This window comes from Callithrix jacchus, chromosome 22 (assembly GCF_049354715.1).
Source record: "Callithrix jacchus isolate 240 chromosome 22, calJac240_pri, whole genome shotgun sequence".
NCBI lineage: Eukaryota > Metazoa > Chordata > Mammalia > Primates > Cebidae > Callithrix > Callithrix jacchus.
Window position 1 is genome coordinate 22,762,815 of NC_133523.1, and position 26,178 is coordinate 22,788,992.

General features: G+C 43.6%; 2 protein-coding genes and 1 non-coding gene across 4 annotated transcripts in view; 2 read left to right on the forward strand and 1 right to left on the reverse strand.

Annotated features, from left to right (window-relative positions):
• LOC118142830 (uncharacterized) overlaps positions 1 to 22,063 on the reverse strand; it is a 33,671-nt gene extending 11,608 nt beyond the window's left edge. The window contains exons 1-3 of one of the 2 annotated variants that reach the window (XM_035285501.3): positions 21,961 to 22,063; positions 11,850 to 11,976; positions 10,758 to 10,853 (exon numbers count right to left, since the gene is read on the reverse strand). In XM_035285501.3, coding sequence (XP_035141392.3) covers positions 10,758 to 10,853; positions 11,850 to 11,976; positions 21,961 to 21,963 — 226 coding nt within the window. In that variant the 5' untranslated portion in view covers positions 21,964 to 22,063. The remainder of the gene's footprint in view (positions 1 to 10,757; positions 10,854 to 11,849; positions 11,977 to 21,960) is intronic. The other variant, XM_035285502.3, reaches the window with a different exon arrangement.
• LOC118150351 (U6 spliceosomal RNA) lies at positions 17,237 to 17,339 on the forward strand. The gene has a single exon (XR_004738461.1). It is a non-coding gene; the product is annotated as a U6 spliceosomal RNA (small nuclear RNA).
• Positions 22,064 to 23,429: 1,366 nt separating the features above from the next.
• LOC108589621 (uncharacterized) overlaps positions 23,430 to 26,178 on the forward strand; it is an 88,531-nt gene continuing 85,782 nt past the window's right edge. Inside the window, exon 1 of the mRNA XM_035285644.3 lies at positions 23,430 to 23,601. The gene's annotated coding sequence lies outside the window, so the exon portion shown is untranslated. The remainder of the gene's footprint in view (positions 23,602 to 26,178) is intronic.

The following is a 26,178-nucleotide window of genomic DNA, read 5'->3' on the forward strand; positions in this document are numbered from 1 at the left end:
CAAACTCCTGACCTCTGGTGATCCACCCGTGTCAGCCTCCCAAAGTGCTGGTATTACAGGTGTGAGCCACCATGCCTAGCTGAAAATGGATAATTTATAAAGACAAAAGGTTGGCTGAGTGTGGTGGCTCATGCCTGTAATCACAGCACCTTTGGGAGGCTGAGATAGGTGGATCACCTGAGGTCAAGAGTTTAAGACCAGCCTGGCCAACATGATGAAAACCTGTTTCTACTAAAAATACAAAATTAGCGAGGTGTGGTGGTGTGTGCCTGTAATCACAGCTACTTGGGAGGTTGGGGCAGGTGAATCATTTGAAGCTGGAGGCGGAGGTTACAGTGAGCCAAGACTGTGCCACTGCAGTCCAGCCTGCATGACAGTCTCAAAAAAAAAAAAAAAGAAAAAAATGTTTATTTGGCTCATAGTCTGGCAGATTGTACAGGTGTGAGCCAGCATCTGCTTCTGGTGAGAGTCTCACAAAGCTTACAATCATAATGAAATGCAAAGAGTAACTGAACATATTACACGGTAAGGGACAGGCAAAGTGTGAAATAAAGAAGCCAGGTACTTTCAATGAACCAGCTCTCATTAAAATTAACAGAGTGTAAAGTTATTGATTACTAAGATGATGATGCCAAGCCACTCATGAGAAATTTGCCTCTATGACCCAAATACCTCCCATCAGGTTCTGCATCCAACCCTGAGGACTGCATTTTGCAGCATAACGTTTGGGAAACATGAACATCCACATTATAGCACAGACAAACTAGCCTTAACAGACATCTAAAAAACTTTCCAGTAAAAAGCAAGAATATACCCAATGTTCTCACTTGCACCTGGTGTATTGTGTTAGGACACATAATAAGTCTCATTAAATTTAAGAATATCAGCTGGGTGCTGGTAGTTCACTTTGGGAGGCCAAGGTGGGAGGATCTCTTGGAGCCAGAAGTTTGAGACCAGCCTAGGCCACATAGTAATACCCTGTCCTTACAAATAATCAAAAAATTAGCCAGGCATGGTTAGTGCATCTCTATAGTCCAAGCTACTCAGGAGGCTAAGGTGAAAGGAGCACTTGATCCCTGAAGGTTGAGGCTGCAGTCACTGCACTCCAGCGTGGGTGACAGAATAAGATCCTGTCTGAAAACAGCAACAAGAAATAATAATAATAATAATAAAGATAAGAAAATAAAAATTATACACTTAATGTTTTCAGAGGAAAACTGAATGAAACCAGATATCTAGAGCATAAGTAAAACTAGCACATCCAAATATATATAAAAATAACACATACTCTTCAACATATTTTTACTCAAGTGTCAAAAAATTTAATTTTTCAAAGATGTCCATATAACTTACAATAATAAATAAATTCAGTATAATTTCTGCAAAAATCCCAAAAGTGCAATGTTTTACAAGAATTTGTTTAAAGGTTTTTTGTTTGTTTGTTCGCTTGTTTCATTTTTTGAGATGGAGTCTCACTCTGTTGCACAGGCTGGCGCACAGTGGCACGACCTAGGCTCACTACAATCTCCACCTCCCGGGTTCAAGCAATTCTCCTGCCTCAGCCCTCCTGAGAAGCTGGTACTACAGGCATGCACCACCACGCTCAGCTAATTTTTGTATTTTTAGTAGAGACAGGGTTTCACCCTGTTGGCCAGGCTAGTCACAAACTCCTGACCTTGTGATCCACCTGCCTCAGCCTCCCAAAGTGCTGGGATTACAGGAGTGAGCCATCATGCCTGGCCTTAAAAGTTTTTAATTTGATCATAAATTATAGCCAAACACTCATGAAAAAGAACAAAGAGGTATTATACTCTGGATCTCAAAACACATTAATAGCTAAAAAAAAACAAAAACAAAAACAAGGTGGTACTGACACAAAGACAGATAAATAGATAAAAAAACAGAATACACAGCCCAGAAATGAACTTTTCTGTATATGATTAAACAATCTTTTACAAAGTTGCTAGGAGCACACAATAGAGAGAAGACAATCTTTTCAAAAAATCATGTTGAAAACGACATCAACACTAATAAAGCTGGATCCTTTCTTTGGATAATATACAAAAAATATTTTAAAGAAAATATTTAGCCAGGCACAGTGGCTCACACCTGTAATCCCAGCACTTTGGGAGGTCGAGGTGGGTGGATCACGAGGTCAAGAGATGGAGACCATCCTGGCCAACATGATGAAACCCCGTCTCTATTAAAAATACAAAAAAATTAGCTGGGCATGGTGGCTTGTGCCTGTAGTCCTGGCTACTCAGGAGGCTGAGGCAGGAGAATTGCTTGAACCCAGGAGGTGGAGGCTGCAGTGAGCCGAGGTCGTGCCACTGCACTCCACCCTAGCGCCTGGTGACCGGGTGAGACTCTGTCTCAAAAAAAAAAAAAATTTAGGCATATAAAAATAATACATCTCTTAGAAAAAAAGAGAAATGACATGACGTTGGTCTTGGCACCACTTTTTTGATATGACATTAAATGCAGCCAGGTGCAGTGGCTCACACCTATAATCCCAGCACTTTGGGAGGCCGAGGTGGGTGGATCACGAGGTCAGAAGTTTGAGACCATGCTAACACTGTGAAACCCTGTCTTTTGTAAAAAAAAAAAAAAGGCAATAAATGCATGAGCAACAAAGAGAAAAGTAACTACACAAATTTCTGCACATCAGGAAAACATTAGAGTGACAATGCCTTCTAGAAAATAAGTAAAAATATTTGCAAATTATATGTAATAGAAGTTAATATTGAGAATATAAAAACAAGTCTTAAATGGACTAATAATTGAAATACATTTTTATCAAAAAATACAAAAATGAGGGCTGGGCACGGTGGCTCACACCTATAATCCCAGCACTTTGGGAGGCTGAGGCGAGTGGATCACAAGGTCAAGAGATTGAGACCATCCTGGTCAACATGGTGAAACCCTGTCTCTATGAAAAATACAAAAAATTAGCTGGGCATGGTGGCATGTGCCTGTAAGCCCAGCTACTCAGAAGGCTGAGGCAGGAGAATTGCCTGAACCCAGAAGGCAGAGGTTGTGGTGAGCCAAGATTGCGCCATTGTACTCCAGCCTGGGTAACAAGAGTGAAACTGTCTCAAAAAAAAAAAGAAGAAGAAGAATATTTGTCAAGAGCTGGAGAGAGGGTAAAACGGTCAGCTGTTACTTAATGGATATTGAGTTTCAGTTTCTCAAGATGTAAAATTTTTAGAACACTTTTGCCTAACAACGTGAATATACTTAACATACCTGAAATGTACAGATTTTTGAAACACAGTCTCACTCTGTCACACAAGGTGGAGTGCAGTGGCACAATTATGGCTAAGTGTAGCCCCAAACTCCTAGACTGAAGTCATCCTCCTCCCTCAATCTTTCAAAGAGCTGGGACCACAGGTGCACAAAAACACACCTGGCTTTAAAATAACATTGTAGAGAGGGAATCCCCATATGTTGCCCAGGCTGGTCTCAAACTTTTGGGATCAAGGAATTCTCCTGCCTTGACATCCCCAAATTCTGGGATTACGTATGTAAGCCACAACCATGGCTGGCCCTGAAATGTACACTTCAATTAATTTAATTTTTAATTTATTTTTATTTTTATTTTTTAAAGATGGGGTTTCACCCTGATGGCCAGGCTGGTCTTGAACTCCTGACCTCAGGTGATCCACCCACCTCAGCCTCCCAAAGTGCTAGGATTATAGGCGTGAGCCACCTCGCCCAGCCCACTTCAATCAATTTAAGATGGTAAATTTTATGTTATGTTTTTACAATTAATTTTTCTCAAAAAAAAAAAAAAATCTGAAAAAATACAGGACCATAAATCTTTTCATAAATTACCTTCGAATCACAAGACTGTTTCTCTCACACAAAGAAAATATGTATTCATCATTAAACACACAGTAAAAATAAAACTATTTCCATGACTACTCAGACAAAACAACCAGGGAAAATAAACAAAGATTAAAAAAAAAAGAAGGGGCTGGGTGAGGTGTTTCATACCTGTAACCTAAGCACTTTGGGAGGCTGAGGCAGGCAGATCACCTGAGGTCAGGAGTTCGAGACCAGCCTGACTAACATGGTGAAACCCTGTCTCTTAAAAGAATACAAAAATTAGCCAGACATGCACTTGTAATTGCAGCTACTCAGGTGGCTGAGACTGGAGAATTGCTTGAAGGGAGGCAGATGCTGCAGTGAGCCGAGATTGCACCATTGCACTATAGCTTGGGTGATGGAGCGACAGTCTATCGTAAAGAAAACAAACACCAAAAAAAAATAAAAGAAAGAAAAAGAAAATCAACTAAGAAAGAATATATACAAGGTAAGCCATAACCAAAATTGTGGTTATTTTTATTGATAAATACACAAATATATATATATATAATCTAAATGTGACAGACATATGGCTGACGTATTTCCCTTTTTTTTTTTTGCTGAAATGGAGTTTTGCTCTTGTTGCTCAGGCTGGAGTGCAATGGCATGATCTTGGCTCACTGCAACCTCCTACTCCTGGGTTCAAGCAATTCTCCTGCCTCAACCTCCCCAGTTGCTGGGATTACAGGCATGTGCCACCATGACCACTAATTTTATATTTTTAGTAAAGACGGGGTTTCACTATGTTGGTCAGGCTGGTCTCGAACTTCCAACTTCAGGTGATCCACCTGTCTCAGCCTCCCAAAGTGCTGGAATGACAGGCGTGAGCCACCATGCCCAGCTTGATGTGTCTTTTCTTTTTTTCACTTTCTGCAACATGAGATATCTGATGTATCTCTCAATTAAATCTCACAGTGACTTAAAGTGTACAGATTTGCAAATTGTCTAAAATTATTATACATACGCGAAACTAAAACGCACTAGAAACTAATATTAAGAAACCTACACTAAGAAAAACACACTAGTATGGACTGGAAAACAATAATGTGAGAAATGTTTACTCAAGATATGGTTTGCAGCCAGGCATGGTGGCTCACTCCTGTAATCCCAGCACTTAAAGAGGGTGAGGCAAATGGATCATCTGAGGTCAGAAGTACCAGACCAGCCTGGCTAACATGAGGAAACCCTGTCTTTACTAAAAATACAAAAATTAGCCAGCTCTGGTGGCATGTGCCTGCAGTCCCAGATATTTGGGAAGCTGAGGTGGTAGGATCCCTTGAATGTGGAAGGCAGAGATTGCAGTGAGCCAAGATCAATCACCCCACTGCACTTCAGCCTGGGAAACAGAGTGAGACTCCATCTAAAAAAAAAGGAGGCCAGGTGCGGGTGCTCACACCTGTAATTCCAGCACTTTGAAAGGCCGAGGCAGGCAAATCACCTGAGGTCGAGGGTTCAAGAGCAGCCTGACAACGTAGAGAAACCCCATTTCTATTGGAAAAAAAAATGCAAAATTAGCCGGGCATGGTGGTGCATGCCTGTAATCCCAACTACTCAGGAGGCTGAGGCAGGAGAATCGCTTGAACCTGAGAGGCCGAGGTTGTGGTGGTCCGAGATCTCACCATTGCACTCCAGCCTAGATAACAAGAGCAAAACTACGTCTGAAAAAAAAGATCTGGTTTGCAATACCGATGTGCCATTAAGAATTTCTCTAGCCTGGCCAACATGGAGAAACCCTGTCTGTAGTAAAAAATACAAAATTAGCCGGGAGTGGTGGTGGATGCCTCTAATCCCAGCTACTCAAGAGGCTGAGACAGGAGAATCACTTGAACCAAGGAGGCAGAGGTTGCGGTGAGCCCAGATGGCACCATTGCACTTCCGCCTGGGCAACAGGAGCAAAACCCTATCTCAAAAGTAAAGAAAAAAAAAAGAGAAGAAAAATATTTCTCTAAGTAACTATAATACTTGACTGTGTACTCACAGAAGGCAGGTATTTTAAATAATTGGCGTGTAATCCATTGTAGTAAAATTTCAAAGAAAATGCAGCATAATCATAAACAGAAGATTCTAATGATAAACTTTTAATACATAAGCATTTAAAAGAAACTAGAGACAATTTTTATGTTTTAAATATATGCTATGGTTACATGAAACTGCTGTAATCTAACTTTAGAAGCAAAGAATAGTGTTACATTGGTAAATAGAGAAAATATCCATATATTTTATGAAATATAGTGAGATCCTCCGATAAATAAAACAAATACTTTGAAATAATAGTGTATAATCAATAAGATAAAAAAAAAGTTCCCTATTTTCTTTTCTTTTCTTTTTTTTTTTTATAGACGGAGTTTCGCTCGTTACCCAGGCTGGAGGGCAATGGCGCGATCTCGGCTCACTGCAACCTCTGCCTCCTGGGTTCAGGCAATTCTCCTGCCTCACCCTCCTGAGAAGCTGGGATTACAGGTACGTGCCACCATGCCCAGCTAATTTTTTGTATTTTTAGTAGAGACGGGGTTTCACCATGTTGACCAGGATGGTCTCGTTCTCTTGACCTCTTGATCCACCCTCCTCAGCCTCCCACAGTGCTGGGATTACAGGCTTGAGCCACCGCGCCTGGCCCACGTTCCCTATTTTCTTATCCCTTTCACAAGAAGAAAATGGTTTTTTTTTCTCTTTTCTTTCTGCCAGAAGGAGGAAGAAAATTTTTAAGTCATCCCTGACAAAAATGCCTTTATGAGAGAACCAGGCATCGTAACTCACACCTGTAATGACAGCTACATGGTACATTGAAGCTGGAAAATTGCTTCAGGCCAGGATTTCAAAATCGGCCTAGGTTATGTAGCAAGACCCTATCTCCAAAACAACTGTCTTTAAAAGAACTTTGAGATCCAGGGAGGGAGTTGTGAAACTGCTAATGCCCAATGCTGAGAAGTGCTTCTTTTCAGAAGGCAGGTGGTAAACTACAGAACTCCTGTATTTTAGTACAAAACTCCTGTTTTTTAGTACAGACCAGGAAATGGCCTCTCCCACTTGGTCCTACTGATAATTCTGAATTTACTCTGTAATCATCTCAAACATTTCCCAGCCACAGTCTGAAGAGGTCATGCCCTTTCAGAGGCCTTAAGAAAGATACCCACTTATAGCTATGCCAGGCCTGCAGAGCTGTGGTCCCTGAAGCAACTCAATGACTCAGTTTCAGCTCCCTGAGCCACAGTTCATAGCCAGTTCTGCCTATGTTAAAACCCACACAGTGGGCTGGGCACAGTGGCTCACACCTGTAATTGCAGCACTTTGGGAGGCTGAGGCAGGAGGATCACCTGAGGTCAGGAGTTTGAGACCAGCCTGACCAACATGGAGAGACCCCATCTCTATTAAAAATACAAAAAAAAAAAAGAAAAATTACCTGGACATGGTGGGCATGCCTGTAATCCCAGCTACTCGGGAGGCTGAGGCAGGAGAATCACTTGAACCCGGGAGGTGGAGGTTGCAGTGAGCTGAGGTCACACCATTGCACTCCATCCTGGGCAACAAGAGCAAAAATCCATCCCCCCGCCCCACAAAAAAAACAACAACCCACACAGTGATCTGGAAAAATCCTCTCTCATACACAGTGAATGCCATACTCATCCATAAGACCCATCATATTCAGAGCCAACTGCAGAAACCTGCCCTAGTGTCTGCCCTACAGGTCGAAGTCCTGAGGAAAATTCAGTCTGTCCAAAAAATAAAAATAAAATTCAGTCTGTCCAACTACCCAAGCCCCTTGTAACAAGCCAACTAAAGGTAGACCCTAGTGCAGACCCAGCTGCCTTGTGACCAAGCTACACGCCCTCTCCACTACCAATGCAGAGGGCATCCCATCACCCTGGGGCCCAACAAAACATGTTTACCTTCTAAAAACAGGTTATAAACACTTGAAGAGCCATTTGTTTCTTCAAATTTAGAGACACTAATACAAAACTATATTTTGCCTATTGTCAATGCTTCTATTTTAACAAAGAACTGTAAGTAATAGGCAGAAGAATTAGTCAAAAAAATGAAAAGAGGCATTTAAATTGAAGACAAATAAGTAAAAACTTGCTGGCTATAGATCATATGATTATAGATATAAAAGAATGTAAACAGTACATTAAAACCTGTCTAAACTAATAAATACACTCAGTAAATTGGCTAAATATTAAATTAACATACAAGGTATGGTTCTATACCCTTAAAATAAGCTATCTGATAAAATATTTTTGAAAATGTTGCTTACACCCAGGAGTGGTGGCTCACGTCTGTAATCCCAGAACTTTGGGAGGCTGAGGCAGGTGGATCATCTGAGGTCAGGAGTTTGAGACCAGCCTGGCCTAAATGGTGAAACCACATCTGTACTAAAAATACAAAAATTAGCCAGGTGTGGTGGTGGGTGCCTGTAATCCTAGCTACTTGGGAGGCTGAGGCAGGAGAATTGTTTGAACCAGGAGGCAGAGATTGCAGTGAGTGGAGATCACAGCACTGCACTCCTGCCTGAGTGACAGAGTGAGACTCTGTCTCAAAAAACCAAACCAAACAAAAAAAAAAAAACTTGGCTAGGTGTGGTGGCTCATACCTGTAATCCCAGCACTTTGGGAGGCCAAGGTGGGCAGATTACAAGGTCAAGAGTTTGAGATAGCCTGACCAACATGATGAAACCCCATCTCTATTAAAAATACAAAACTTAGCCAGGTGTGGTGGCACGCTTCTGTAGTCCCAGCTACTCGAGTGGTGGAGGCAGGAGAATTGCTTGAACTTGGGAGGTGGCAGTTGCAGTCAGCTGAGATAGCGCCACTGCACTCCAGCCTGGGTGACAGAGTGAGACTGCCTCTCAAAAAACAAACGATAACAACGAAAATCTTATTTACGATAGCACTAAAATAATAAATTTCTGAGAAGAAATTTAATCCAAGAGACAGATAATATTTACAATGAATGATATGAGATTAATGAAAGACATTAGAGAAGACACAGATAAATTTAAAAATATTTCATGTCTATAGATGGAAATAAGAAGTATTGTTAAAGAGTCATGTTATAGGACTCCATGTCTGGATTCCCTTCCATGAACCCTCCCTTCGTGGAAGCCATCTTTCTCTCTCCTGGATTTCCCCTCTGGAGTCCCCTTCCACACTCTCTCGTGGAAACCTGTCTTTCCTTCCTAAACTCTATCTCTCTATTCCCTTCCCGTGAGTGTGGAAGCTGCTTTTCTCTCCTGGATTCCATCTTTCTGGATTCTCTCGCTCAGTGTGAGAGTTAGCTGTTTCTTTCTCTCTCTAAATAAATCACTTTCTCCAAAAAAAAAAAAAAAAAAAAAGAAGAAGAAGAGCCATGTTATTGAAGGTGAGTTACAGATTCAATAAACTCCCTATCAAAATTCAGGGCATTTTTTTTACAGTAATGAATAATAGGATTCTAAAATTTACATGAAACTACAATAAACTTTGACTAGTCAAAGCAGTCTTGAGAAAAAAACAAAGCAGAAGGACATAATACTTTATAATTTCCAACTATATTTGCAGACTATAGTGATACAAACAGGATGGAAGGTGCAGAAAAATAAACAAAACCCCACTACTCTCACACATTTCAGACGTACAAAAAGAGAACTTAGTTAATAGTTTAACATAAAGTTTCTCAAAATTATGCAGGCATTTGTGTGTCCCCCAAAACAATGGAAAAGCAGTCAGATTGTGCAGTCTCTCTTTTCTTTTTTTTTGAGACTGACCCTTGCTCTGTCACCAGGCTGCAGGGCAGTGGCATGATCTCAGCTCACTTCAACCTCCAACCCCTGGGTTCAAGCGATTCTCCTGCCTCAGACTCCCCAGTACCTGGGATTATAGGCATGTACCACCATGCCCAGCTAACTTCTGTATTTTTAGTAAAGACCGGGTTTCACCATGTTGGCCAGGATGGTTTCGATCTCTTGACCTCCTGATCCCCCGACTCGGCCTCCCAAAGTGCTGAGATTACAGGCATGAGCCACTGCACCTGGCCTGTGCAGTCTCTTATATGTGATTAGGAAGACTTTGGCTCTCATTCTAAAATTGAAGGCAGATCACTGAAAGGAAAGCAGAGTCCTGAGATAAAAGCATAACACAGGGCCGGGCGCGGTGATTCACACTTGTAATCCCAGAAATTTGCAAGGCCAAGGCGAGCAGATCACTAGGTCAGGAGTTTGAGACCAGCTTGGCCAACATAGTGAAACTCTGTCTCTACTAAAAATACAAAAATTAGCTGGGCATGGTGGTGAGCAGCTGTAGTCCCAGCTAGTCAGGAGGCTGAAGCAGGAGAATTGACTTGAACCTGGGAGGCAGAGATTCAGGTGAGCTGAGATAGCACAACTGCACTTCAGCCTGGGCAACAGAGCAAGAGACTCTGTCTCAAAAAAAAAAAGCATAAGACAGAAGATTCCCCTATGTGAGAGCAAAATAAGAAAATCAGCTGGGTGGCTTACACTTATAATCCCAGCACTTTAGGAAGCTGAGGTGAGTGGATTACTTTAGGTCAGGAGTTCGAGACCAGCCTGACCAACACATAGTGAAACCCCATCTCTACTAAAAAAATACAAAAATTAGCCAGGTGTGGTGGTGCACACCTGTAGTCCTAGCTACTTGGGAAGCTGAGGCAGGAGAATCACTTGAACCCAGGAAGGGGAGGTTGCAGTGAGCTGAGATCGTGCCATTGTACACCAGCCTGAGTGACAGCAAGAGTCCGTCTCTCAAAAGAAAAAAGAAAAAAAGAAAAACTCAGGCTTTCCAGAAACGATTTCCTTGGGAACACAGCTTCCCAAATCACATCATAAGGACTAGCTTTTTCTTTGACCTTTGAACTGCTCATCTCTGTCATCTGTTGTATTCACTTACATTCTTACCTACCTGGGGGTTTGGCCACCATCTCATGTCTCTCTATAGTCCAAGCCTCTTTTTCTTGCTCCAGCCAAGTGATCAGGTCTGGCTTAGAGACAGCAATACCTGTTTTATTGAAAATAAATAACCTAAGTCTTGCTCATGTTCTATAATCACCAACCTGGCAATGTGCTTAGTAAAGAGGATAAAATATAACATTCTTGTCCCTTAATCTCAAAATACTGATTTATAAAATAAATTTCTAAATATTTTAAAAGCATCTTAAATTTTTTAGTTCTTAGGCCCGGCGCGGTGGCTCATGCATATAATCCCAGCACTTTGGGAGGCCAAGGTGGGTGGATCACGAGGTCAAGGGATTGAGACCATCCTGGTTAACAAGGTGAAACCCCGTCTCTACTAAAAATACAAAAATTAGCTGGGCATGGTGTTGTGCACCTGTAGTCCCAGCTACTCGGGAAGCTGAGGCAGGAGAATTGCTTGAACCCAGAATGCAAAGGTTGCGATGAGCCGAGATCGTGCCATTGCATTCCAGTCTGGGTAACAACAGCGAAACTCCGTCTCAAGAAAAAAAATTTTTTTTAGTTCTTAAATTTTAGTTCTAAATTCTTTAGTTTTTAATTTCACTGCCCAGTACAACAAATCAAAAATTGGCAGTTACATGTTAAAGTGTGGGCAATAGGCCAGGCATGGTGGCTCATGCCTGTAATCTCAGCACTTTGGGAGGCCGAGGCAGGTGGATCACCTGAGGTCGGGAGTTCAAGACCAGCCTGGCCAAAATGGTGAAACCCTGTCTTTAAAAAAAAAAAAGTGTGGGCAACAATATTTTATGCCACTAATGTTCTGGAATTGCCACTCTAATCTAGAGTGATGGATAAAGATTAGCTCAGGAATGCAGAAAGTTCAGGTGTCAAGATAAAACAAGTTGAAAAAATTATTTTTTACAGAGACAAATTCCTAAAATTTTTATAAAAACAGGGATGTGAATCTCAATTATGCAAAGCATAAATTACCAAAAAAATTCTACAAAAAAAAAAAAAAAAGAAAAGAAAAAACTGAAACCTTTAGGGGATAATAGGAATTGCGTATTAAACTTTTCCTCACCCAGGAAGACCAGGTTTCTGTAGTTCTCTAACATCACATTCCTATATAAATTCCGCTGGGCAGAGTCCAGGCATTGCCACTCCTCCAGAGAGAATTCTATGACCAAGTCCCTAAATTTCAATGGTTCCTGAAAAGCACACACAAACGTTTACAAAGTAGCCATGGGGAGAATTTATAATTTGACTCAAGGTAAAAATAAGAAAGCAAAGAGAACTGGTTCCAACTTACAGGAATGACTGAAATTTTCCAATAAAATAATTTTTTTTTTTTAACACAGGAACATTCTCCAAGGTATTTTCTAACCCTTAGAAAAGAGAGTGGCATAAAATCCATAACACTAGAAAATATATAATATCTTTCTGGATAATAAAGCATAAAATCAAGTACATAAACATCAACTTGTTAAGCTTTGTAAAATGAAAATGACAGATCAAGTTGGAAGGCACCTCTCAAATTTTAATGTATACAATAAACTGGAGATCTTATTAATGCAAACTGTTTTTTGAGAAGATGTGAAATATAGTCTGATTGAATTTCTAACAAGCTCACCAGTAATGTCAATATATTTGGTCAGAGAACAATATTTTGTTAAAATCTAGTATGTTGAAGAGCCTGTGTTTTTCCTAGTTTTTTTGGCCTTTAAACAAAGATGAGAGCCTTCATCTACCAAAGACAGATATATACAAAGAAAACCTAAGAAAGAAGGGCAGCTGCCAGGTTAAATGTGATGGTTTGCCGGGTGTGGTGACTCAAGCCTGTAATCGGCACTTTGGGAGGCCGAGGCGGGTGGATCACGAGGTCAAGAGATCGAGACCATCCTGGTCAACATGGTGAAACCCCGTCTCTACTACAAATACAAAAAAATTAGCTGGGCATGGTGGTGCTTGCCTGTATCCCAGCTACTCAGGAGGCTGAGGCAGGAGAATTGCCTGAATCCGGAAGGCGGAGGTTGCGGTGAGCCAAGATCACGCCATTGCACTCCAGCCTGGGTAATAAGAGCAAAACTCCATCTCAAAAAAAAAAAAAAAAAAGTGATGGTTTATGCACTGCTGCATAAATATATACTTAATGATAAAGAGAAAAATACTTATAGTAAAACAGTTTGTCAGAGAGATATTTAACCAAGTGAATCGTTAACATCAACTACACTAGGACAGATTTTTATACTCTGCTGATACACACAGAAGGACACGGCATCACTGATGGGACACTGCATCCTGAAAAAGTAAATTATAGTCTAAATTTAACCATAAAACATCAGTTTTATGCAAAGTTCACAATGCAGGTATCTCCTATGCTTTGTAGTTTTTTGTTTTGTTTTTTTTTTTGAGACGTTTCGCTCTTGTTACCCAGGCTGGAGTGCAATGGCGCGATCTCCGCTCACCGCAACCTCTGCCTCCTGGGTTCAAGTAATTCTCCTGCCTCAGCCTCCTGAGTAGCTGGGACTACAGGTGCACGCCACCAGGCCCAGCTAATTTTTTTGTATTTTTTTAGTAGAGATGGGGTTTCACCATGTTGACCACGATGGTCTCGATCTCTGGACCTCGTGATCCACCTGCCTCGGCCTCCCAAAGTGCTGGGATTATAGGCGTGAGCCACCTCGCCCAGCCACTTTGTAGTTTTTAATAGTGACTTTAGGTAGTCTTTCTTGAGCACCCTGGAGGGCAGGTATCTCCTAATAATGTTTCTCAGAATTTTCTGGTTAATAAATGCCATATTGTTTAATAGGCATTTTCTTAATCAGTTTATGCACAGAACTAATGAGAAACACGGATGGAACCTTACGTGTTCTCCATTTTTACTGAGAACCCCAGCTTTTTTTAAAATAGTAATCTTGAGTATACACACCGTCCCATGTTCAGCAGCCACAAAAGGAACATTTTTAATATTGCAGATTATAAATTCATGGTAAGAAATCTATAAGAAATATACAAAGCCATGATGTAGAGAATATAGTCAAGGCTCTGGTATACAAGAAAAAATTATTTTTTAGAGACCCTCAGCTATAATAAAAAAATTTAGGCCGGGTGCGGTGGCTCAAGCCTGTAATCCCAGCACTTTGAGAGGCCGAGACAGGTGGATCACGAGGTCAAGAGATCGAGACCATCCAGGTCAACAAGGTGAAACCCCGTCTCTACTAAAAATATAAAAAAGTAGCTGGGCATGGTGGCGCGTGCCTGTAATCCCATTTACTCAGGAGGCTGATGCAGGAGAATTGCCTGAACTCAAGAGGCCAAGGTTGCGGTGAGCCGAGATCGAGCCGTTGCACTCCAGTCTGGGTAACAAGAGCGAAACTCCGTCTCAAAAAAAAAAAAAATTAAAGTATTTAAACTCATTAGGGCGCTGGGCACAATGGCTCATGCCTATAATCCCAGCATATTGGGAAGCTGAGGCAGGCAGGTGGATCACTTGAGGTCAGGAGTTTGAGATCAGCCTGGCGAAAATGGTAAAACCCTGCCTCTACTAAAAATATGAAATATAGCCTGGTGTGGTGGTGGGTGCCTGTAATCCCAGCTTTTCGGAGGCTGAGGCAGGAGAAATCATTTGAACCTGGGAGGCAGAGGCTGCAGTGAGCCGAGATCACACCACTGTACTCCAGCCTGGGCAACAGAGTGAGACTTTATCTCAAAAATAATAATAAAATAAATAAATAAAAATAAATTCATTAGGGAGAAAAAACACAAGTAGAAAAGTAAATACTTGTCCAGGTGTGGTGGCTCTCGTCTGTAATCCCAGCACTTTGGGAGGCCGAGCCAGGTGGATTACCTGAGGTCAGGAGTTCAAGACCAGTCTGACCAACATGGTGAAACCCTGTCTCAAAAAAAAGAAAAGAAAAGTAAATACTTTCGGATACTAAATGCATGGCCTTGCAGGAGGCAGAGTGAACGCAGCTCTTAATCTGAGACATATTTAGCTTAAGAAGGAAGCCTTTTTTTCCCCTTTTTCTCCTCCTTTTCTGGAAATCTTTCTCAGAGGAGATTCTCTGGACAAAGTACATCTGCATTTTGAGAATATGCCTTTGAAGGTGTCGACACCATCAGTTTATCTGCTACCACCCCACTCACAGGCAGAAGGATCAGGACCTGCAGAAAAAGTCTACCCATTTATGTCCTTTATGCAAAAAGAGTGTGAAGATTAAGATACAATTTCTGTCTTTTTTTTTTTTGAGATACAGTCTCGCTCTGTCACCTAAGGCTGGGGTGCAGTGGCGAAATCTCAGCTCACTGCAACCTCCGCCTCCCAGGTTCAAGTGATTCTCTTGCCTCAGGTTCCTGAGTAGCTGAGATTACAGGTGTGAGGCACCATGCCTAGTTAATTTTTATTTTATTTTATTTTTGAGAAGGAGGCTTGCTCCATCGCTCGGAAGCTGGAGTGCAGTGGAGCAATCTCAGTTCACTGCAACCTCCGCCTCACTGGTTCAAGCAATTCTCCAGTCTTACCCTCCTTAGTAGCTGGGACTACAGGCGCCTGCCACTATGCCTGGCTAATTTTTGTATTTTTAGTAGAGATGGGGTTTCACCTTGCTGGTCAGGCTGGTCTTGAATTCCTGACCTCAGGTGATCCACTGTCTTGGCCTTCCAAAGTGCTGGGGTTACAGGCGTGAGCCACCACGCCCAGCCCTGTATTTTTAGTAGAGATGGGGTTTCACCACAATGGTCAGGCTAGTCTCAAACTCCATACCTTGTGAGTCAAAGTGCTGGAATTACAGGCGTGAGTCAGCTCAACTGACCAATTTCTCTTTTCTAGTCTTTAGAAGCCCTCCCTTGCCACAGAAACCAGCAATTTTTTCTTCAGTAATGGAAATATGGGCCACACTGTCCTGTCCTGTCCCTACCAAACCCAACCAGGGCAGGCCCTGTGACCACCCTTTAGTTCAAAGATGGAACTTAGCTCTCATGAATGTCTTGAACCCCTCATACTTGATTCTGGTCTCACCTTAAAGTTACATGAGGAACTTTATTAAAAAAAAAAAAAAAACAAACATGATGCACCAGGGGCAGTGGCTCATGCCTGTAATCCCAGCACTTTCGGAGGCTGAGGTGGATGGATCACAAGGTCAAGAGATAGAGACCATCTTGGCCAACATGGTGACACCCCGTTGGTGTGGTGGCGCACCCTGTAGTCCCGTGAGACTGAGGCAGGGGAATCACTTAAAAAACTGGGAGGTGGAGGTTGCAGTGAGCTGAGTTCAGGCCACTGACCTCCAACCTGACAACAGAGTGAGATTCCATCTCAAAAAACAAACAAACAAAAAACATGAATGCTTCCGCCCAGAATATTAAACAGAACCTGTGGAAAAACCAAAAGTAAAGAGATTGCTGCAGATTGGCCATTGGATTCTAATGAGAACCTGGGCTTGTAACACTTTGATAAGCATTGCCTCTCAAGCTTTAATGTGTTTATAATCACTTGGTAATTTTGGCCCCACTCTATGTAATGTGATTTTGCAGGTTTGGAAAGGGTCTGTGAATGGGTGTTTTAAACAAGTTTCCTGTCAAAGCTGATGTTGCTTGCTCTGTAATTATTATTAACACTAGTTAGAGGCCAGGTGCAGTGGCTCAAGCCTGTAATCCCAGCACTTTGGGAGGCCGAGGCGGGTGGATCACGAGGTCAAGAGATCGAGACCATCCTGGTCAACATGGTGAAACCCCGTCTCTCCTAAAAATACAAAAAATTATCTGGGCATGGTGGCGCATGCCTGTAATCCCAGCTACTCAGGAGGCTGAGGCAGGAGAATTGCCTGAACCCAGGAGGCAGAGGTTGCGGTGAGCCGAGATCGCACCATTGCATTCCTGCCTTGGTAAGAAAAGCAAAACTCCATCTCAAAAAAAAAAAAACACACTAGTTAGAGAAAGCAGGCACAGCACAGAGTCCCTTACACTGAGCACTCTTGTCACACCACAAATACCTGTAGTACAAATGAAGACAACCACTGAGCATCTTAATTCTTTGCTGACTCCTTAAGACTTACAGGCTAGGCTGGGTGCGGTGGCTCACACCTGTAATCCCAGGACTTTGGGAGGTTGAGGCAGGCAGATACCCTGAGGTCAGGAGTTCGAGACCAGCCTGACCAACATGGTGAAACCCCATCTCTACCTAAAATGCAAAAATTAGCCAGGCATACGCCTGTAATCCCAGTTATTCAGGAGGCTGACGCGGGAGAATTGCTTGAACCCAGGAGGTAGAGGTTGCAGTGAACGGAGATCAGGGCATTGCACTCTAGCCTAGGCAACAGAGCAAGACTCCATCTCAAAAAAAAAAAAAGACTTACAGGCTAAACAGAAGGCAGCAATGTCTGAATAAACCTGTATTCTGAGAACACATACACACAGTATTAATGCAGTGCATTCTGAACAGGTACTATGTGCTCAACATTATGTTACAGAGTGCTCACGTTGGCAGCACACACACTAAAATTGAAATGATAGAGATTAACAATGGCTCCTGTGCAAGGATGACATGCAGTTCTGTAATGCATTTCATATGTTTATAGCCAGGACAATCCTAAGCAAAAAGAAAAGAACTAGAGGCATCACACTACCTGACTTCAAACTATACTACAAGGCTACAGTAACCAAAACAGCATGGTGCTGGTACCAAAATAGCATGGTGCTGTTATTAAAACAGATATATAGACCAATGAAACAGAACAGACACCTCAGAAATAACGCCACACATAGACAATCGTCTGATCTTTGACAAACCTGACACAAACAAGCAATGGGGAAAGGATTCCCTATTCAGTAAATGGTATTGGGAAAACTGGCTAGCCATACGCACAAAACTAAAACTAGACCCCTTCCTAACACCTTATACAAAAATTACCTCAAGATAAATTAAAGACTTAAACGTGCCAGGTGCGGTGGCTCATGCCTGTAATCCCAGTACTCTTAGGGGCTGAGGCAGGCAGATCACAGTCAGAAGATCGAGACTATCCTGGCCAATGTGGTAAAACCCTGTCTCTACTAAAAATACAGACATTAGCTGGGCATGGTGGTACATGCCTGTAATCCCAGCTACTCGGGAGGCTGAGGCAGGAGAATTGCTTTAACCCAGGAGGTGGAGGTTGCGGTGAGCCGAGATGGTGCCATTGCACTCCAGTCTGGGTAACAAGAGTGACACTCCGTCTCAAAAAAAAAAAGAAAAAACAAACTGACCTTTGGCTCAAGCCTGTAATCCCAACACTTTGGGAGGCCGAGGCAGGCAGATCATGAGGTCGAGAGATTGAGACCATCCTGGCCAACAAGGTGAAACCTTGTCTCTACTAAAAATACAAAAATTAGCTGGGCGTGGTGGCATGTGCCTGTAGTCCCAACTACTCAGAAGGCTGAGGCAAGAGAATTGCTTGAACACGGGAGGCGGAGGTTGCAGTGAGCCGAGATTGTGCTCACTGCAACTCCAGCCTGGCACCTGGTGACAGAGTGAGACTGTCAAAAACAAACAAACAAACAAACAAACAAACACATAAACAAAACCTGATATTAACATAAGTGAACAAATCTTTTAAGATGACAATCCTAGGGGGTGGCAGTGCTGATTAGAAAACATGTGTCTCACTCATATGTCAAGTCAGGCCATTCAATCACTTGAGATTCTCCCACCCCATCCTACTCACTTAATTGCCCAATGACCACCTTCTCAGGAGACTCTGCACTATGCCCCAGTGAGTGCCCCAAGTACATTTTACTTTGCAAGTTCTTGCACAGTCTCACCGGGGTCAGGTTTTTATTTTTTGTGATACTATTTTTTTCCACAAATCTTAAAGTACCCAGGGTACAGAAATTGTGTTTTCCCCTTAACACCAGCATCTGATTGGCTGACCAGCAATGTATCTTCAAGAAATGGAAACTGAGTTGAGTGAAGACAATCTTTTTTATGTTATTTATTTATTTCTTTTTGAGATGGAGTTTTTACTCTCGTTGCCATGGCTGAAGTGCAATGGCAAAGTCTCGGCTCACTGCAGCCTCCGCCTTCAGAGTTCAAGCAATTCTCCTGCCTCAGCCTCCAGAGTAGCTGGGATTACAAGCATGTGCCACCATGCCTGGCTAATTTTTCTATTTTCCATAGAGACAGGGTTTCACCACGTTGGCCAGGCTGGTCTCAAACTCCTGACCTCAGGTGACCCGCCCTCCTAGGCATCCCAAAGTGCTGGGATTACAGGCATGAGCCACCACACCCATGGAGTGAAGACAATCTTAATGTCTCAAGGGGTTAGCTTTTCAAAGGAAGAGTATATATACCAGGAGATTCCTCTCAGCCCCCAGCATTCAACTGACTGCTCCCTTGAAAGGCTACATTCTGTATCTGATTGTCTTATGGGAGAAAATGACCCAGGAGCTGATCTTCACTAGACACTCTAGCAGACATAGTCATGGCGGGTATATTGGTTTATTCACAGACACTACTGAAACCCAGAACTGGAAAAAACTAAAGGGTGCCTGAGGACATATCACCCAATAAAGCTCCCAAACAAAACAAGACAAAATAAAACAATAGAAAACTTGACCCCAAAACATTCTTTTAAGATCTCTGTGCCTAGGGAAAATAAAAGAAAAGGAGGCACGAAGTTTTTTTTTAAGAATACAGTAACGGGATTATTCTTTGCTTTCTCCTCACAGGAGATACTTACAAACAGAAACAAATCTCTTTAAATATGCTATCCAATGCTTTGTTGAAAAATGATTAATTAAAATATGGTATGTAAAATGTACACTAAAGGACAAATAGTTAATAATGTGAATGAGGGAAAGGAAGTTGACATTTGAGATTGTCAGAAGAAGCTCAAAATTTAGTATTTTATTGCAAACCAGAGATAGAGGGAGATTTGAGAAGCTGCTTGGGACACTTGTATAAAATGCAGGAAAGTATCAGTCCCCCATGGAGTCTGAAAATATTTAAGTGGCAGACAATTCGACTGAGGTTGCTCTGGTCCCTGAATTCCTACTTAAAAAAATTATAACTGAAATGCTTTTTTTTGGTAAATTACTACATTGGGGGAAACAAAATTTAGTCTTAACCAACTATAAATTGCCAATTAAGTTCTCACTATGAAACCGGGAAAATTTTACCCTCAAAGTAAAAATTAAGAAATTACGTGCCGGGAGCAGTGGCTCACGCCTGTAATCCTAGCACTTTGGGAGGCCGAGGTAGGTGGATCATGAGGTCAAGAGATCGAGACCATCTTGGCCAACATGGTGAAACCCAGTCTCTACTAAAAATACAAAATTTAGTGGGATGTTTGGCACGCTCCAGTCCTCCTAGCTACTCGGGAGGCGGAGGTTGCAGTGAGCCAAGACTGCGCCACTGTGTCCAGCCTGGCAAAAGAGCAAGACTCTGTCTCAAAAAAGAAAAAGCAAGCAAGAAAGAAATTATGTAACTGTAACTGATTATTGAATTTAAGTTTTTGCATCACGCACCTTAAAAAAAAGTCTTTCCAGGGCCAGGCGCGGTGGCTCAAGCCTGTAATTCCAGCACTTTGGGAGGCCGAGGTGGGTGGATCACGAGGTCAAGAGATCGAGACCATCCTGGTCAACATGGTGAAACCCCATCTCTACTAAAAATACAAAAAATTAGCTGGGCGTGGTGGCGCGTGCCTGTAATCCCGGCTACTTGGGAGGCTGAGGCAGGAGAATTTCCTGAACCCAGGAGGTGGAGGTTGCAGTGAGCCGAGATCGCGCCATTGCACTCTAGCCTGGGTAATAAGAGCGAAACTCCGTCTCAAAAAAAAAAAAAAAGTCTTTCCAGCTGGGCATGGTGGCTCATTCCTATAATCTCAGAACTTTAGGAGGCCGTGTAGGGTGGATCACCTGAGGTCAGGAGTTCGAGACCAGCCTGGCCAACATGATGAAATCCCATCTTTACTAAAAATAAGAAAATTACACTTGGCGCCGTGGCTCACGCCTGTAATTCCAGCACTTTAGTTGGCAGAGGCAGGTGGTTCGCCAAATGTTAGGTGTTCGAGACCAGCGGGGCCAACGTGGTGAAACCCCATCTCTACTAAAAATACAAAAATTAGCCGGGCGTGGTGACAGGCGCCTGGTAATCGCAGCTACACAAGGAGGCTGAGACAGGAGAATTGCTTGAACATGGGAGGCGGAGGTTGCAGTGAACTGAGATTGCACTCTAGCCTGTGAGACAAGGGCAAGACTTAGTCTCCAAAAAAAAAAAAAGAAAGAAAGAAAGAAAGAAAAAAGTCTTTGCTTGAAGCTCCTCCCAAGGACAATTTTTGAACAACTCTTTCATTTAATTCTTTAATATTTTTGCGATAACTCCCCCCGCCTTTTTTTTTTTTTTTTTTTTTTGAGACGTAGACTCCCTTTGTCCCCCAGGCTGGAGTGCAGTGGCACGATCCGCCCGCCTTGGCCTCCCAAAGCGATGGGATTACAGGCGTGAGAGTCACCGCGCCCAGCCTTTTGACTCCCATAAATTTTTTTTTTTTTTTGAGACGGAGTTTTTGCTCTTGCTACCCAGGCTGGAGTACAATGGCGCGATCTCGGCTCACCGCAACCTCCGCCTCCTGGGTTCAGGCAATTCTCCTGCCTCAGCCTCCCTGAATAGCTGGGATTACAGGCACGCGCCACCACGCCCAGCTAATTTTTTGTATTTTTGGTAGAGGCGGGGTTTCACCATGTTGACCAGGATGGTCTCGATCTCTGGACCTCGCGATCCACCCGCCTCGGCCTCCCAAAGTGCTGGGATTACAGGCTTGAGCCACCACGCCCGGCCCTGACTCCCATAAATTTTTAATAAAACGAAAGAAAAACTGGGAATGCCACGGACCAAAGCTCTTCTCATTCATGAAGCCAGCAGCAGTCAAAATTCTCCCCTGATTACCCTCTCGTGGTCCTTACACAATCTGGGAAAGACGCGGGGCTGCAAGTGCAGAGCTGCCCAGAGAGGGCTCCAGGCCAGGGCACAATCACTGCGCAGGGAGGAGACAGGACGCCCAGGGACCGGCTGTCAGCACAGCCGCCATCTTACGGCTGAAGGGATTGAGGCCAAGCTGGGCAAGGAGAACTGTGGGCGCAGATTGTGGAGCTGACTGCAGGGAGGCCTGAGTCCCGCCACAGCCCCTTCCCCTCTCTCGGGATGTCGGACCCAGCACTCTCACCATTTCTAGGCTTCTAGGAGACCTGGCATCTTAGCTGGGCCTCTAGGAACAGAGACACATAGAAGTGAAGACAAGACCAGGAACTCCGGCTGCAGCAAGAGACAAAGGCCCCGCCACATCCCGGAAGCCGCCCTGTCCATTCCACCTGCGTGCCTGATTGGACAATTCCCAGGCCAGCGTCCCTGATTGGATAATCATTAAAAGCCCACCCCCTCAGGCCCTGAGTGACAAGATTTGATCAGACGCTCGGCTGAATGAAGACCAACAATCTAAGCTGCAGCCTTTTCAGACCGGGCTCCCTACCTGAGCTAAGCCAGGCCCACCCAACAGGGTATTTGCCTTTATCCTTCTGTGTAAGGTCATATGCATTTTAAGTAATACACTATATGGCTATTCAAAACTAAAAATATATTTAACAATTATTTTAAAATTTCAGCTTTTATAAGCATCCTGGTTTTTTGAGAGTCATAGTCCCTACCCCCGACAGCCCCAGCCCAGAGGGCATTCAAATCTTCCTGGATGGGCTTGATGCCCGTCACTCACCTGCTCTTTAGCACTGCCTTGTGTTGGTTACTCAGGGCCTGGGGAGAGTGGTGGGGATTGTAGATCCGGGGTGGGAACCACCTCACACCCAGAGTTCACCTGGCCACAAGCCAGCAAGCAAGCCCAAGCAGCACAGCTCTAGACACTGAGCCTCCGCACCTCCGGCTGCACTTTCTATTTATATATCAGAGTTTTTTGTTTGTTTGTTTTTGAGAATCATTTGAACCCGGGAGGGGGAGGTTGCAGTGAGCAACCAGCCTGGGCAACGGAGCAAAACATGATCTCAAAAAAAAAAAAAAGTCCAAATGTTTTCTTTATATATATGTTTTTTTCTAACTCACCCTCCACCCTCCCCAAATGTCGTTTTCTTACTTTTTTTTTTTTTTTTTTTTGACAGTTTTGCTTTGTCACCAGGCGCCAGGCCGGAGTGCAGTGGCACGATCTCTTCTCACTGCAACCTCCGCCTCCCGGGTTCAAGCATTCTCTTGCCTCGGCCTCCCGAGTAGTTGGGACTACAGGCGCCTGCCACCACGACAGCTAATTTTTGTATTTTAGTAGAGACGAGTTTCACTATGTTAGGATGGTTTCGATCTCTTGACCTTGTGATCCGCTCGCCTCAGCCTCCCAAAGTTCTGGGATTACAGACTTGAGCCACCCCTCGGCCTTTCTTACTCTTACGTAGCAAATATTATGTATTATACAAGCAGACCCAGGTAAGGGAAAGAGCAAGTGCATTTCAAGTCTCAGCTCACTTTTTAATTAGCTGTAATTTCCTGTGCATGTTACCACATCTACTTTAGTCTGTTTTCCTGTCCACAAAATGCACTAATTCTGAGGGACTGATGGCGGTATGGAGAGCGTGCTGGGTCTTTATCCAATCAGGCGTGCGGTTGAGGAGGAGGGCGTGGCTTCTGGCATTTGGCGGGGCCTTTGTCTTTCGCTTCCACTAAAACGTGGGATCCTTCTCTGCTGTTCCGCGTCCTCCACCTCGGGACCCCTCACCCCGGTGACTCTGTCACAGCCTCCGTTTCCCTGTCATCTGCAGGTCCTGGGAGACGCACAGCTAAGATGCCAGGACATCCTGGAAGTTGGGAAAGGGTGAGTGTGCGGGGTTGGGCATCTCGAGAGCGGAGAGCGGGCTGTGAAACCCGCGGAACCGGCCTTCCCACGGTCGGCTCCTGGGTCAGGGACCTGAGCCCCCGCTGGCGCAGCTCGGCCCCAGGACCCTCTGGCCCTAAGATGGCAGCTGGGCCCGCAGCCGGGAACCCAGCGTCCCCTCTCGTTCCCATGGCGCCCTGTTTGGAGCTCCCTGGGCAGCTCTGCACCCGCAGCCCAGAGTATTTTCTGGATTGTTAAGGGATGCCAGCCGAGTCACCTGTGCACAATCCCGACCCGGTGTTTGCGTGGGAGAAGCTGCGGCCGGTGGGGCTCCCAGTCTCTTTTGTTAAAAATTTCGTTTGTTTGAAACGGAGTCTTGCTCTGTCGCCCAGGCGGGAGTGCAGTGGCGTGGTCCCTGCAACCTCTGTCTCCAAGGCTCAAGCAATTCTCGCGCCTCAGCCCCCGAGAAGCTGGAATTACAGACCTGCCCCACCATGTCTGGCTAATTTTTGTATTTCTAGTAGATAAGTGGTTTCGCCATGGTGGAAGGTGGTCTGGAACTCCTGTCCTCAAGTTATCCCGCCCGCATCAGCCTCCTGAAGTGCTAAGATTACAAGCGCCGGGCCTCTTCTCTTAAAAATTAAAGGGAGTCAGTGTTAAAATGTTAAAAGTTTATTCGAGCAGTGGTTGGTGAAATGGAAAGCACCCAGCTATTAACATGTGGCCCACCTGAGAGGCATAAAGGAAAGAGTTTTATAAACGGTGTGTGAGAAAAAAAAAAGGGGGCGTGTGAGAAGGGAAACCAAATTCAAGAATTGGTTACAATTATGTAGTCACCTTATTTGTATGATTTAGGTGGAAAGTTTCTGGTTATGTAATCAGATGTTAATTGCAGGTTTATGATTGGTTAAGGCTGAATTTTGTTTCTGCCAAAAATAGTAATTTATAAGAAATGAATTCGAGTTAGGTTTTATTTTTTACTTATGAACACAGGGCACTAGAGCCACTTCAGTCTAATTTTTTTCTTTTTAACTATCTTAACACTCCGCAGGAGGACTGATTTTCCTGTGTGACTTCCTAATGTATGGCAAACAGAACTTCTAATCCACCACCCTGTCCCTAGCTTAACTGAGGCTTGCAGTAAAATTATAAATTTCTACTTTCATTCCTACATTCTCGAATGTAGGAAACAAGGACAACTTCCTCTCCAATTTACACTATCAACTTTTTGTCCTTTTTTATACATTTCTTTTTTTTTTTTTGAGATGGAGTTTTGCTCTTGTTACCCAGGCTGGAGTGCAATGGCGCAATCTCAGCTCACCGCAACCTCTGCCTCCTGGGTTCAGGCAGTTCTCCTACCTCAGCTTCCTGAGTAGCTGGGATTACAGGCACATGCCACCATGCCCAGCTAATTTTTTGTATTTTTAGTAGAGACGGAGTTTCACCATGTTGACCAGGATGGTCTCGATCTCTTGACCTCGTGATCCACCCGCCTCCGCCTCCCAAAGTGCTGGGATTACAGGCTTGAGCCACCGCGCCCGGCCCTTATTATACATTTCAAACACAGTGTTTTGTTAATCATGTTTTTACACTGCAGTGGAGGGCAGGTTTTTAAAGATTTGTTTTCTGTCTGTAAACTTTTTGTTGTTGTTGTTGTTTTTGGAGAGGGCATTTCACTCTTGTTACCCATGCTAGAGTGCAATGGCATGATCTCAGATCACTGTAACCTCTACAGGCTCAAGCAATTCTCCTGCCTCAGCCTCCCAAATCACTGGGATTACAATCTTCCACCACCAAGCCTGGCTCATTCTTGTATTTTTAGTAGAGATGGAGTTTCTGGCATGTTGGCCAGGCTGGTCTCGACCTTCTGATCTCGGGTGATCCACCCATCTTGTCCTACCAAGTCTGTAAATATTTTACATGAGAAGAAAGTAGAAAATAATCCTCTGGAACTCCACTGTGGGTAAAAAAAATATGTGCCTCTCTCCTTTTATCTTCCCTAGGCACACACACACATTATCTGGGTTAAAGGTTTGCTTTGGAGAAATTACGGGGCCCTTTACAGCAGACTTCCAGTCTTTTTTTGGTCACGAGTTTCAGAAATGTGTGGGATAACCCAAGATGCTTGCAGTGGCCATAGCTCTTGGAGTGTCTACTGAATATCATCCCCTGGGTCATCTCTTAGAGGACAGCTTGAGGAATAAGAGTGTAGCCTCTCAGCAGAGTAGCTGGATGGCCTAGGCCTGTAGAAAATTTCCTTTTTTTTTTTTTTTTTTTTTAAGATAGGGTTTCACCATGATGGCCAGGCTGGTCTTGAACTCCTGACCTCAGGTGATCCACCCATCTTGGCCTCCCAAAGTGCTAGGATTACAGGTGTGAGCCACCGTGCCCGGCACGAAAATTTCCTTGTATACCATTTGTATAAAAAGATAACCTCTAAGAAAATTAAAATTTTTTTTTCTTTTTTTTCCTCCCTGACCCACACCCCTAAAATTATTTATTCACAGAGGAACGCTTATGCACTGTTGTTAGTGGGAGTGTAAATTAGTTCAACCATTATGGAAGACAGTGTGGCAA